General features: G+C 49.3%; 1 protein-coding gene across 1 annotated transcript in view; it reads left to right on the forward strand.

The window, feature by feature from the left end:
- The window catches only part of NEO1 (neogenin 1), a 303,704-nt gene extending 291,210 nt beyond the window's left edge, over window positions 1-12,494 (forward strand). The window contains exons 25-29 of the mRNA XM_054387898.1: window positions 283-375; window positions 6,481-6,639; window positions 7,941-8,195; window positions 8,806-8,942; window positions 12,330-12,494. Coding sequence (XP_054243873.1) covers window positions 283-375; window positions 6,481-6,639; window positions 7,941-8,195; window positions 8,806-8,942; window positions 12,330-12,413 — 728 coding nt within the window. The 3' untranslated portion in view covers window positions 12,414-12,494. The remainder of the gene's footprint in view (window positions 1-282; window positions 376-6,480; window positions 6,640-7,940; window positions 8,196-8,805; window positions 8,943-12,329) is intronic.
- Window positions 12,495-13,017: the final 523 nt, after the last annotated feature.

The raw sequence follows: 13,017 nt of genomic DNA on the forward strand, positions 1-13,017 counted from the left end.
GGGGGTTGGACAAGATGACCTTTGAGGGTCCCTTCCAACCTGATGCAGTCTGTGAATCTGTGGAGGGTTTCTCCCAGTGCCCAGTAATCTTTACCCTAACTCTTGTCCTCTTGTCCACCTCCTAGTGAAGGATGAAAGGGCTATTGTTATCAGTTCTGAGTCACGGAATGGCTTACAAACCAGGACAGCCCAGAAATAAAGAGAGGAGGGTTGAAATCATCTGGTATGGTAGCACAGAAGTCTTCCTGCAGTGGTAAATAACCTTCAGTATTTTTCCTTCAGGGCATGAGTCAGAGGATAGCATGTCCACCCTGGCAGGAAGAAGGGGGATGAGACCCAAGATGATGATGCCTTTTGATTCCCAACCACCTCAGCGTAAGTCAACAGCCTACGTACCAGCTGGCTTGAAACTGGCAGCACCCAAACAAGCCCTGTGGATGCTGTGTGCACAGGCACACACAGCCTGCCTGCCTGCCTGCTTCTGTCTGCAGTGGGAAGAGCCCTGAGGAGGCAGCCTGGATGCCTCAGTGTGAGGCCTGTGCTAGATGAAGTTAAGAGGAAAAACTGAACAGCTGCATCTGAGGGAGCAGCAGGCAAGCTGCCAAAGTGGGGAAGAGTTAGGATGGTGTCCAACAGCCTGGCTGTCCCAGGCCCCAGCAGTGCAGGTGCTCCTTAGGGAGAGCCTGTGAGATGCTTTTTAGAGTCCTTTCCCTTTGTACTCTGCCAGCATCCAGCTGGTAAGTTCCTGTCAGGTTCTTCTCCACTGTTAGGTTTCTCCTCTCTAGACCAGTCTGAGCCTTTTTAGCCACCCCTCATGAGGCTGCTTCTCCATCCCCTTTATCACTTCAGTTGCCATGCTCAGAACCTTCTCTAGCTTTACTACATGCTCCTTGAGATTCAGAGGGGCCAGAGCTGCAGACAGGACCACCAAGGTGTTAGAGAGCAGAATGTTCTTGTTCTCAGCACCTTCCTTGCTGAATGAGGTACTACATTCTGGTGGCTGTTCTGGCTGCCATTGCCTGTTGGGCTGATGATAGCAGAGATGTGCCAAGCACACCTCCAAAACTTCTGTGATGAATTCTAACTGCTCAGCATCACTGAATTGTAACTGAGCTTAGCATCTGGGGAGTGCTGTTGGGATTGTTTTCCCCTCAGTGCACTGAAGTGATGCTGAAGTTACTCTGCCATCTCTTTGTCCTCTCACTCTGGAGTTCCTTGCCATAAGAATGGCCTCTGACTACCCTTAAGACATGAACATTATTGACAGACTGAAGACTTGTCTGACTGCTTCCAAGTCTGGGTCACTCAGAGAATTGATTCAAACCAGTCCCAGCACTGATACCTGTGGAATCTCCTGCTTACCCTGTCTTGAAAACTCATCATCAAGCCCTTCCTTTGACTTCATATCTGCAGTCAGCTTTCCCTCCATAAAAGAGGTTTCCCTCAGCAGCAGCTTAGTGGATGAAGTTTGGAGTGGAGCCTTGTCAGAGCCTTTTAGAAACTTCAGCTGTATTACAGTTGTTGGTTCTCTTTAGTGAGGTGCTTACTGTCTTGAAACACTGAGGGTAGTGAGGCAGGATTTACCTCTCAGGAGTGATGCTTGCTCCTTTCTGAATGACCATGTCTGCCCCAGTGTGCAGGGAGCTTGCTCTTACACCAAGCCATTAAACATAACTGCTGGCCCCACTGCGTGGGCAGCTATTTGTGGAGCAGCTTTGGATCAGCTGCAGTGGACAGTCCACCCTCCTGTGGCAAACCAAAGCCTTGGGGGATTTATGGTGGCTCAGGAGCAGCTTCTGAAAGAAGCTGGAGAGAATTGGAAAGCTGGGGCAGCAGATGCCCTCATGTCTCAGTGGCAAGACCTCCTCACTTGGGAGCTAGTGCCCTGATCTCCTGAGCAGAAGAAAGGGCTCTGAAGCAGTTACCCTGCTCATCTCCTGGAAAGGCCTCCAGAAGCCCACAAGAAGGACAACTGCTTTGCTCCACAAGGTCTCTATCAGCCAATCTTCTAGAACATGGATAAACCACTGATAGAGGCTGAAGTTCTGTGAGTCTGGCAGAGCAGGCTCTTAAATGAGGAGGATATCTGGTTTGGTATCTCTTGCCTTGGTATCACCCTTTCAGGTCAGAGAATCATAGAATGGTTTGGGTTGGAAGGGACCTCCAGAGGTCATCCAGTCCAACTCCCCTGCAGACAGCAGGGACAGCTCCACTAGATCAGGTTGCCCAGAGCCCCCTTGAGCCTCACCTTGAATATCTCCAGAGATGGAGCCTCAACCACCTCCCTGGCCAGCCTGTTGCAGTGTTCCACTACCCTCCTGGTGCAGAACTTGTTCCTCACATCCAATCTCAATCTGCTCTGCTCTCATTTCACACCATTGCCCCTGGGCCTGTCCCTGCAGGCCTTTGGGAACAGTCCCTCTGCAGCCCTCCCATAGGTCCCCTTCAGGTCATGATGATTTGAGCAAAAGTGCTCAGCTGAGATTTTGTTGAGGCTGTGGAAATATGTTAATTGTCACTGTGGTCTATTTTTAAGAACTAAACAATGTATATAGTCTTCAAGTGATGACTGAGATGGAAAGGGACCTGGCTGAACCTCTAAACAACTAGACTGAGACCCAGCCTTGAGAACACAAATGAAGAAGTTGGGAAGTTCCCATGCAGTGGCACAACTATGAGGCAAAACTGCACAGTGCTCATCTGTCTGAGCTTGTGGCTTCCCTGAGCTCTGTGTCATGTTCAGCCCTGTGGCCAGAGAATGGCTGCCACAACCTCCTGTGTTTTGGGGAATGATTTCAGGCCGGTCTGCTGTGTTTCAGCTTTCTAACTTTTCACTTTAATTACCTGGAGGTTAAATAAAGGAGGGTTGGAGCTAGGTGAACTTTAAGGTCCCTTCCAGCCCAGGCCATTAGCTGAAGATAACCTAACCTAGGAGCCTGTGCTGAAGGGTGCAGGGTGCTCCAGAGAAGCACTGTGGCCAAGTCCCTCTCATACCATGTCAGTCAGTGAGAGACACACAGCAGCTCCATGATGAGGCAGAGACAGGATGAAAAGATGTGCAGGTGGCAGAGGTGACACAGCAGAGACACCACTTTTAGGGAGGTAGTAAATTCCAGTTCTACCTTCTGATCATCTTCAAGCTGATGCACTAATGCTGGCAGATACAGTTGTGGGTCTGATTTTTGCTTGCAGCACTAAACCCAGCTGTGACATCCTCTTTTGCTAGCAGTCCTGCTGTGTTCTCTTGACAAACATATCCATTTCCCCCCCTTTGATTAGATATAGCCTTGCCCAGAAAGATCAAACCAGACCTGGGCACAGCTGGCTCAGAGCCACAGGTTAGCAAAATGCACTCAGCGTCAGGAAGGATCTGTAAGCTTCTGCTGCTGCCTTAGGGCTTGAGATTGTTTCTGTGACTTTGCCTCCTGATCCTGTTTGCTAAGGTTCTGAGGGTTTCCAGCTGTAGGCTCCCATTTGATGGGAAGTGGAAACATTACTCTAATGTCTTTAGATACCTTTTGCAGAAGCTACACAGAAAACTGGCACTGGTACATGGAAGCTCGTTCTCAGCAAGCCAGACAGACCGTGTTGTGTGTTGGAGCCTGTGCCTGCAGATACTTTCCTGTGCTGTCCCCAACTACTGCAGCATTTAAATCAAGTTATTTACCTATTGAATACTAAATTAGGATCATTTACTCAAGAGCACACCTTAAGTACTGGGTTCACTTTTGGGGCCCTCTCTCCAAGAAAGATGTTGAGGTGCTGGAGCAGGTCCAGAGAAGGGCAACAAAGCTGGGGAAGGGTCTGGAGCACATTAGGAAATGCCTTGGAAGGTGGGGGGGGGTGTGTGTGTGTGCAGGATTTCTATTGTGGTTGCAAATCTTAAAGGCAGACTTTGGTAGCCAGGTGCATTGTGTCTGACAGCTGTTGAAATGCTTGCAGAGACACAGGTGTAGGCCACTGGTTTCTACAAACAGAAGTAGTTACAGTCATAGAAGGTTTGGGTTGGAAAAGACCTCTAAGATCATCCAGTCCAATCATCAGCCCCACACCACCATGGCCTTTAAACCATGTCCCCAGGTGCCATGGCCACAGGTTTCTGGAACACCTACAGGGATGGGGACTCCACCACCTCCCTGGGCAGCCTTTCCCAACCCCTGACCACTCTTGCAGAAAAGAAATTTTTACCATCTCCAACCTAACCCTCCCCTGGCACGCTTTCAGCCCATTTCCTCTTGCTCAATGACCTTATACTAGGGAGAAGAGACCAACCCCCAGCTCACTGCAACCTCCTCTCAGGGAGCTGTAGAGAGCAATGAGGTCTCCCCTCAGCCTCCTTTTCTCCAGGCTGAACACCCCCAGGTCCCTCAGCTGCTCCTCTCCAGGCCTGTTCTCCACACCCTTCCCCAGCTCTGTTGCCCCAAACACAGTTTATGCCTTTAAAATGTTATGCTTTAGAATCTTTGTGCCTCTTACCTGGCTGCCAGCTCAGGAAATTCCTGGTGTGTCTCAGGACTGTTGTCTCTGCCTGGATTTCTGATCCCCAAGCTGTTCTGGGTTATTCCTCTGTTTGCCAGTTCCCTGCAGGACAAGTGGCAGTTTAGTCTTGCTTGAGGCTCTTAGAGAGAATAGCTGACTTTTTACATCCCCTTGACAGCTGTCTCCCAGGACTTAAATCTAGAACCTGCTAATTGCTCAGTTCTAGAGTTTATTTACTCTTCATTTATAAGAGGTTGTTACCAGTGTTGGCTTTCTGTTGCCATAACTCAACGGGAGAGAGAAATTGTTTATTCCCAACAGCTGAAAGCCTCTAAGTGCATTGCCTCCTCTGATGGATTCCCATCTCCTGTGCTGCTGACAGGCTGTTTTCCACAAAATGAGGAAGTCAGAGGGCTCAGATTTGTTCAGTCAGCCTCAGAGTTCAAACCACAGGCATCAATGCAAGAAGTCTTAACCCAAGTTACCATTACAGTGATGGATTTCTGCATCCTGTTGTTCCAAGAAAGTACCTTGCACAGGCAGCACATCTAGAGGATGTCAAGAAAAGGTTGGAAAAAAGGAAATAACCAACCCAAAATTGCTTTTTCTTTTAACATTTCCCTCCTGCTTTTTGGATTGGATGTTAGGAAGAAATTCTTCCCCAGGAGGGTGGTGAGAGACTGGCAGAGGTTGCCCAGGGAGGTGGTGGAAGCCTCATGCCTGGAGGTTTTTGCAGCCAGGCTGGAGGTGGCTGTGAGCAACCTGCTGTAGTGTGAGGTGTCCCTGCCCATGGCAGGGGGGTTGGGACTGGATGAGCCTTGAGGTCTCTTCCAACCCTGACAATTCTGTGATGATTTCAAGCAATTCAGACTTCAGTCTGTCATAAGAACTAAATTCTGCACACCCTTTTTCCTCCCTGCTGGGGAGGAGTGAGGGTTTGTTTTGCTCTTAGCACAAAAGGGTGAGGGCAAAGGGGGATTTACATTGAGTACCTCAAACAGGAGAAAGAAAAGAGCCAGATAAAAGCTGGGGGAGATGGGGTGGGGAGAAAAAGAGGCTTTTGGGTTGAGTGAGGTGGAGTAGAGATTTACTGAGTCTGTGCAGAGCAGGTGCAGACTGGAGCCTGGGGTATCTTGCCCTGCTCTTATCATTAATGCCCTACATTATTTAATTAACCAAAGATGCCCCTGTCACAGAACCTTGCACATCTTTAACATGAATGAGGTCATCTCTCAGGCTCCTCCTCTCCAAGCTACAGAGCCCTCAGCTCCCTCAGGCTCTCCTCCTAAGGAAGATGTTCATCATCTTTGTGGCTCTGCACTGGACTCTCTCAAGCAGTTCCCTGAGGTCCTTCTTGAACTGAGGGGCCCAAAACTGGATACAGTATTCCAGATGTGGCCTCAGCAGGGCAGAGCAGAGGGGGAGGAGAACCTCTCTCAACTAACCACAGCCTTTCTAATCCACCCCAGGGTGTCCTTGGCCGCCTCAGCCACAAGAGCACACTGCTAGCTCATGGTCAACCTCCCATCCACTAGGGCCCCCAGGTATTTTTCCCCTTCACTGCTCTTCAACAGGTCAACCTTTGGTTGGAAAGTTAAGAAATTCAGTATCAGGCAGAAATTACTTCAGAGTTTGAGCTCTTTGTCTTGTGTATGAGGCCTGACATTTGCAGCACCACGTGAAATACGTGCAGGGAGCTGAACTTTCTTCTTAAGCATAACAGAAAGAGAGAGAGAGAGATGTACTTTGTGCACGAGGAAGTGGAGAGCTCTGCCTCTTCTGGGGGCTTTGTGACTTGGCACAGGGGGAGCTCAAGTGCTGGAGAAGAGCTGGCACATGGGTATTGGAAGCTGAGCTCTTGGTGTCACTGTGACTCTGCAGGGCGGTTGGCTCCCCGCTGAGCAGCTCTGGGGGAGCAGGGAGGGTGTGGTGCATTTCAGGAGCCCTGTGTGCCTGGCTGTGTGTTGTTTAAGCGTTTTTCTGTCTTGTGTTCATTCACAGCTGTGGTTAGTGCTCATCCCATCCATTCACTTGATAACCCTCACCATCATTTCCACTCCGGCAGCCTCGCTTCTCCAACTCGCAGCTATCTCCATCACCAGGTCAACCCGTGGCCCATTGGCACATCCATGTCCCATTCAGACAGGGCCAATTCCACAGGTGAGATACAAATGGCCAGGTGGGGTTTGCTTGTGGTGGTGGAACAGTGAGTGAAAGGTGTGGATAGCAAAGCCCTGAAACTTCCATTTGCTCAGTCCCCATCATTGGTGCTGCAGGAGAGACGGAGTGCTGGGTTTCGGTACAACCAAAATCTTCAATGGGTTGAGTTTCCTGTTGACAGTTTCTTGCATGGGTCAGATGTTGATCCTTGAGATACATGAGGATGTCCTCAACAAGGAGTCTCAGGGTGGGGTTTATACAGCTTCAAATAGGAAGCTTCTTTATTCTGAAGCCTTCAGCCTTGGAGTCTCAAACCATCAGATTAAACCTAATTTGAGCTACTTAATGTGATAACTTGTTTCCTAATTAGTCATGTTTAAAACCCAGCCAGGGTGGAAGCCCAGGCTTTGCTACTGAGAGCTGCCATCAGTTAATCCTCCTGCAGCACACAGAAAATTGGGCTGATTTCTATGGAACCCATTTCAGGCTTGAAGCAGAATCGTTTTGCAGTCGGTTTTTGGTAACGTCTCCGGCACTCTGAGAAATTCTGAAGCCAGACTACTGCTAAATTGCACCTAGGGGACCTGCTGAGATGAAGTGAATTCTGAGCTTCTCAGGCTTAAGGTCTACATTGCAATTAAGGTACCACAGTTTCCTTATGAAAACAGTTCTGCAAATACACAGGCAGGTGATAGGTTAGAGGCAGAGGTGTCCCTAGTTCTGTCTACACTGTTCAAGTGACAGCTCTCACACCCCAGGTCTTCTCCTGCCTGGGGTCTGAGAAGGATCACAACACCCCACATTCCAGATAACCATCTCACTGTTCTCTTAGATTGGGGTGGGCCCTGCTGCAGGCAGACAGATGAAGCATGTGGTTTCATTTTGGCTTTCAGCAAGCCAAGAGGTTTCAAGTCTGTCTCAGGAAAAACCACAGTGATGTATGCTTAATGTACAGCTACTTAAGAATGCCAGGCCTGGGGAATGCTCCAGGGTAAGGTGAGAAGGAAGAGCTGTGGCCAACGCTGTTTGAAGACTCCCCAGGTGTAGCTGTTTGAGTGCAAAGCTGTTGAGCTGGTACCAGGGCCGGGGAATGTTTGGTTCTCAGGCTTGAGTTGTTGTTAGGCACCTCGGAGCAGGACAGTGACACAGGCTTGGTGTCATCTGCTCTGTAAATTCTTCCCTTGCCTTATGAAGGTGACCTTGGAGAAGGTGCTTGCAAGCAGTGCTGTTTTGTTTCCCTCTAACCATGAGAAGGTTCTTGTGAGAGGAAAGCAATCGCTTGGCTTTTGGGTCTGTTGCAGAGTCGGTCCGGAACACGCCGAGCACGGACACCATGCCAGCTTCCTCCTCTCAGACCTGTGCTGACCACCAGGAGCCTGAGAGCACCACAGGCTCCTACCTGGCTAATGCACAAGAGGAGGACACGGCTCAGAACCTGCCCACGGCCCACGTCCGTCCTTCCCACCCACTGAAGAGCTTCGCGGTGCCGGCAGTGCCGCCGGCAGGCTCCACCTATGACCCAGCCTTGCCAAGCACACCACTGCTGACTCAGCAAGGTGAGCAGGGGGGCAAGACACCCTTCCCAAAAAAAAGGAGGGAGTAAGAGGAAAAGGAGAGGAAGCTCCTTAAGTTGGGCATCAAGGGAAATCAAAACTCTACCTACCATAGAGGATGGCGAGCAAAGGGATAGGGCCAGACTCTTCTCAGTGATGCCCAGAGACAGGACAAGGGGAATGGGCCTGAAGGTTCCAGGAGGCTCCATCTGAAGAGGAGGAGAAAATTCTTTGTTGCGAGGGTGCCAGAGCCCTGCAGCAAGTTGCCCAGAGAGGCTGTGGAGCCGTCTTCTCTGAAGCGATTCCAAACTCCCTAGGTCATTGTGATCCTGGGCAACCTGCTGTTGGTGACCCTGCTTTAAGTCCCTTCCAACCCCCACCATACTGGGATCCTGTGCAGTATGTCAGAGGCTGGAGTGACTTCTGCGGGTGTGATTTTCAAGGCCCTTCCCTTTAATGTACATAGACAACAGCTCAGCCTCAGCACTCTGTAACTGGGAGCCTTCCTTTTCCTCTGCCAGTGTCCTTTTTATTCTGCTCCTTTTAGGAGCTTTCTCAGTAGGCAAAAAGCCCTCCTGAACCGAGGCCTAACTGCATACCAATTCCTTTCCAGCTCCCACCCATCCCGTTCACTCGGTGAAGACAGCGTCGATCGGGACTTTGGGCAGGACTCGCCCCCCCATGCCAGTGGTAGTTCCCAGTGCCCCTGACGTGCAGGAGACCACCAGGATGCTGGAGGACTCGGAAAGCGTAGGTAGTCTGAGGCTGCCAGGGGCTTGCTTTGGCAGTGCTTCTCAACCTGTGCTCAGTCTCTTTGTATGAGCCTTGTGAACTTGAGCAATGTGCTGAGACAAGGAGGACAGTGAGGCTTCTGCCTTCACCCAGTGCCTCTTAACCATGGGAAAACAGCTGGTGCAAAGTCCTTCTCCACAAGGCAGTAGATGCAGGGAACAAGCACTTCAGTTAGAGGTACTGCTTTCTACACTTGAAAAATTACTTAGGAGCCTTGCTCATTCCTGTCTTCACACCACAAAACAGATGCCTCCATCTAGTCCAGCCCACAAAGCACAGCAGAAAAGCCTTTTGGGTGAACTGAGGCTGTTCAGCTGAACATTGAGTCATGCTCTCTTGAGATTGCCTTTCTGGACTCTTGCCTCAGTGCTTTTGGTTTCTGCTGGCCTCTCACAATGAAAAGAGAATCAGAATGGCTTAGGCTGGAAAGGACCTCAGAGATCATCTTCTCCAACCTCCTTGTTATGGGCAGGGACACCTCTCAACTAGACTTGGTTGTTCAAGGCCTCATCCAGCATGGCCTTGGACACGCCCAGGGAGGAGGCAGCCACAACCTCCCTGGGCAACCTATTCCAGACTCTCACCACCCTTGTACTGAAGAACTTCTTCCTAAGCTCCAGTCTAACCTTGCTGTCCCTCAGCTACAAACAATTCCCCCTTGTCCTGTCACTAGTGGTAAAACAGAGGTGAGAGTAGGACAGATGCCACCCACAGCAAGTAAGTAGCACCTCATGGAGCTTTGCTTTGGGCTTCTCTATGCAGTCTTGCATACTAGAGCTGCACAAGTGCCTCCCACATCTGGTTTCTTGGCCTCCTTCTCTTGATGTTAAAGGGCATCTTTGTTCAGAGCTGAAGGCCTCCAGCAGTGCTGTTTGCTGTGCTGTACAGCTCAAGATGTTGTGTTCATGCTTGCTTTGAGATGTCCTTTCTGTCTGTCTGGTTCTCAAGCACACTCAGCCTGGATGCAGTTCAGCAGCTGCAGCTTGCTGTGCTGCTGCTGAGCACCCTCCATGGCACTGCAGATGGAGGATTTAGCACTGCTGCCAGAATGTCTGAGGCCATCATCCCAAATATGGTCCCTTAGATACCTGTGAGAAACTCTTCTGACTCTGGGGGAAAAAACAGCACCTAGCTGTCAGGCTTCTTTGGAAACAGCTTTTAATAAGTGAGGATGTGTTGAGTATCAGGCACTAGAGGAGCAAGCCAAGCAGTGGCTGTGTTAGGTGGTGTTCTGCTTGTTTTGAGTGATTGCTGCTTCTTTCCTTACTGTCCTTTTGTCACCCTTGTGCTTTTATTTCCCTGTGCATGCTTGAGTTGGGGCACTTCTACCCTTCTGTCTAGTTGTCATTCCTACTTTATTCTTTTTTTTCAGTTGGTACCAAAACTATGCTCATTGCTTCATTCAGCAACAAATTGGTGATGTGTAGATGTAGCTGCTAATAAATCCCTTCATTAAGAAATTAGCCCCATCTAAAGGTACCACCAGCACACTAAATCCTGGTTAAATCAGGAGCTTTAGCAATTAGGATTAGGCAGTGATTGGAATTGGTTCTGATTTTCTGAGAGGGCCTTAGAATCACAGAGTTGTTTGGGTTGAAAAAGCCCTCCAAGATCATCCAGCCCTACCATCAACCCACCACCACCATGGCCATCAAACCATGGTTCCAAGTGCCATGAACACCTCCAGGGATGGGGACTCCACCACCAGCCTGCTCCCAGCTCACTGCTGTTTGTCATTGTCAGCAGCTGGCAGACAATGAGTCAGACAGGGAACAGAGATGACTTCTCTGCTACCATCTAGAACCCTGGGAAAGTGCCAGCTTCAGTCATTTCTGCCAAGATGCAAGAAAAGGTTTGAATCTAGAAGTAAAGGAAGTGAGATCACAGTCATGGTTTGGGGTTCCACCCTGGGAAGAACTTCAGTTTTATCGTGGGCAAGCATAGCCAGAACTGGTGGCCTCTAGCCAGAAGGTCGAAAACCAGACCTTAAACACAAAGCAGAAAGTATCAGGCAGGAACTGTGTCCCTTCTGCTTTGGCATGAGCAGAGCTGGTGCTGGAATACCCTGAGCAGCCTGGCTTGCCTTCTCTGCAAACAATGCTGAGAGAGTGAAGAAGCTTTGGAGAAGTTCTCCAAGGACATCAGGGGTTGAAAGACTTGTTGAAGGGGTTGAAGACCGTACTGGGAAAGACTTGGTCAGCTTAGGGAAGGGTTTGAAATGCTTTCCAGTGAGGCTGGGGAGACACTGGAGCAGGTTGCCCAGGGAGGTTGTGGATGCCCCCTGCCTGGAGATGTTCAAGGCCAAGTTGGATGAGGCCTTGAGCAACCTGGGCTGGTGGGAGGTGCTCATGGCAGAGGGGGGTTAGAACTGGATGATCTTTAGGGTCCCTTCCAACCCAAACCATTCTATGAATCTAATAATTAAGTAGTTCCTGGTGTCTATCCATACCAGAACAAGGGTTGCTGTTCAGTGCAACTGGAACTAGGCAGGTGAGGCTAAAAGCAGGAGTTTGATTTTTAGCAAGCAAAATGATTCTCAAAATAGTTTTACTGAAGTGATTCCTTCAACCTTTTTTTTTTTCTCCAATGAAGCTGGGAAGATTTTTCTCAAACACCTGCTGTATCAGTGTGAGCCCATCACACCTGCTTTGGCCCAAAGGAAGCTGTTATCTTGAAGCAGGTGCTGAGCCAAGGAGGACAGATAAGATGAGCAGAGTCTTAAAAATCAGTGAAGCTATGAATCTCTGTTGCAAAAAAGGTCTGCACTTAAAATAGACACAAGTTAGAAATTCCTGGAGCTGCTGATATGATAAATCTGCTGCTGCTTGTTCTTGAGGCAGGGACACAATCTACTTGACCCAGCTTCTCTTCCTTCTACCTCAGCCTTTAGGGACATGGTTTAGTGGTAGTGGCTGAGCAGTAGTGGTAGGATTGGGAGCTCTAGTGAGTGGTTGGACTTCATGATCATAGAATGGCTTGGGTTGGAAGGGACTTCCAAAGGCCACCCAGTCCAAACCCCCTGTAGTCAGCAGGGACATCTCCACTAGATCAAGTTGCTCAGAGCCTTGTTGAGCCTCACCTTAAATATCTCCAGGGATGGGGCCTCAACCACCTCCCTGGGCAACCTGTTGCAGTGTTCCAGCAGCCTCCTGGTGCAGACCTTGTTTCTCACATCCAATCTCAATCTGCTCTGCTCTCATTTCAAACCATTGCCCCTGGTCCTATCACTGCAGGACTCTGGAAACAGTCCCTGTGCAGCCTCTTGCAGGCCCCCTTCCAAGCCCAACAGCTGCAGGGTTGTGTGATCCCTGCCCCCTTGTTACTAATGCTGTGTCTCCCCCCCAGAGTTACGAACCGGACGAGCTGACCAAAGAGATGGCCCACCTGGAAGGACTTATGAAGGACCTTAATGCCATCACTACAGCATGACCACCTTTCACCAGGACATGACTCCAGTTTCACAAGTCTTGGGACTCAGCCTTGGAACACAAGGAATTGTACAGAGGTAACAAAAAGAGGAAAAAAAAAGAAAGAAAGAAAAAAAAAATAAAAAAAGCAAAAAAGAGAAAAAAAAAAAAAAGAGAAGTAACCCCAGAAAGAGGGAGGAGAGCACCCTGAGAGCATCCACAGACAGCAACCAGTGCTGGGTGACCTCACCCTTTATTGTCCTGCAGTGAGGTCATGGCCAAGTTGAATTCCACATACCTGCAGAGACCCTGCAGGCTGGGAGGCAGCAGGGCTGAAATCCAGCAGCCAGAGTGGAGGGATCCAGCAGCCAGACTGGAGGAGCAAAAGAAAAATAAAAAAAAAGGAAAAAAACGTGGACTTGAGTTGTTTTGGGTTTTTTTCTGGTCAGGTTTTGTCTCAGTGGTGTGATTGCCCTGCCTTCAGTATTGGACATTGGCATTTATGTACAATTTTATTTGTGGTTTTCTTTTGTTTTCTTTTTTTTTTTTTTTTTTATAAAAAGGTTAAAAAGTTGTAATAAAAAAAAAGAGGAAAAAAAAAAAAAAGGAGAACCTGTTGTTTTCCC

The sequence above is a fragment of the Indicator indicator genome, chromosome 16, assembly GCF_027791375.1.
Source record: "Indicator indicator isolate 239-I01 chromosome 16, UM_Iind_1.1, whole genome shotgun sequence".
In the NCBI taxonomy this organism is placed as follows: domain Eukaryota; kingdom Metazoa; phylum Chordata; class Aves; order Piciformes; family Indicatoridae; genus Indicator; species Indicator indicator.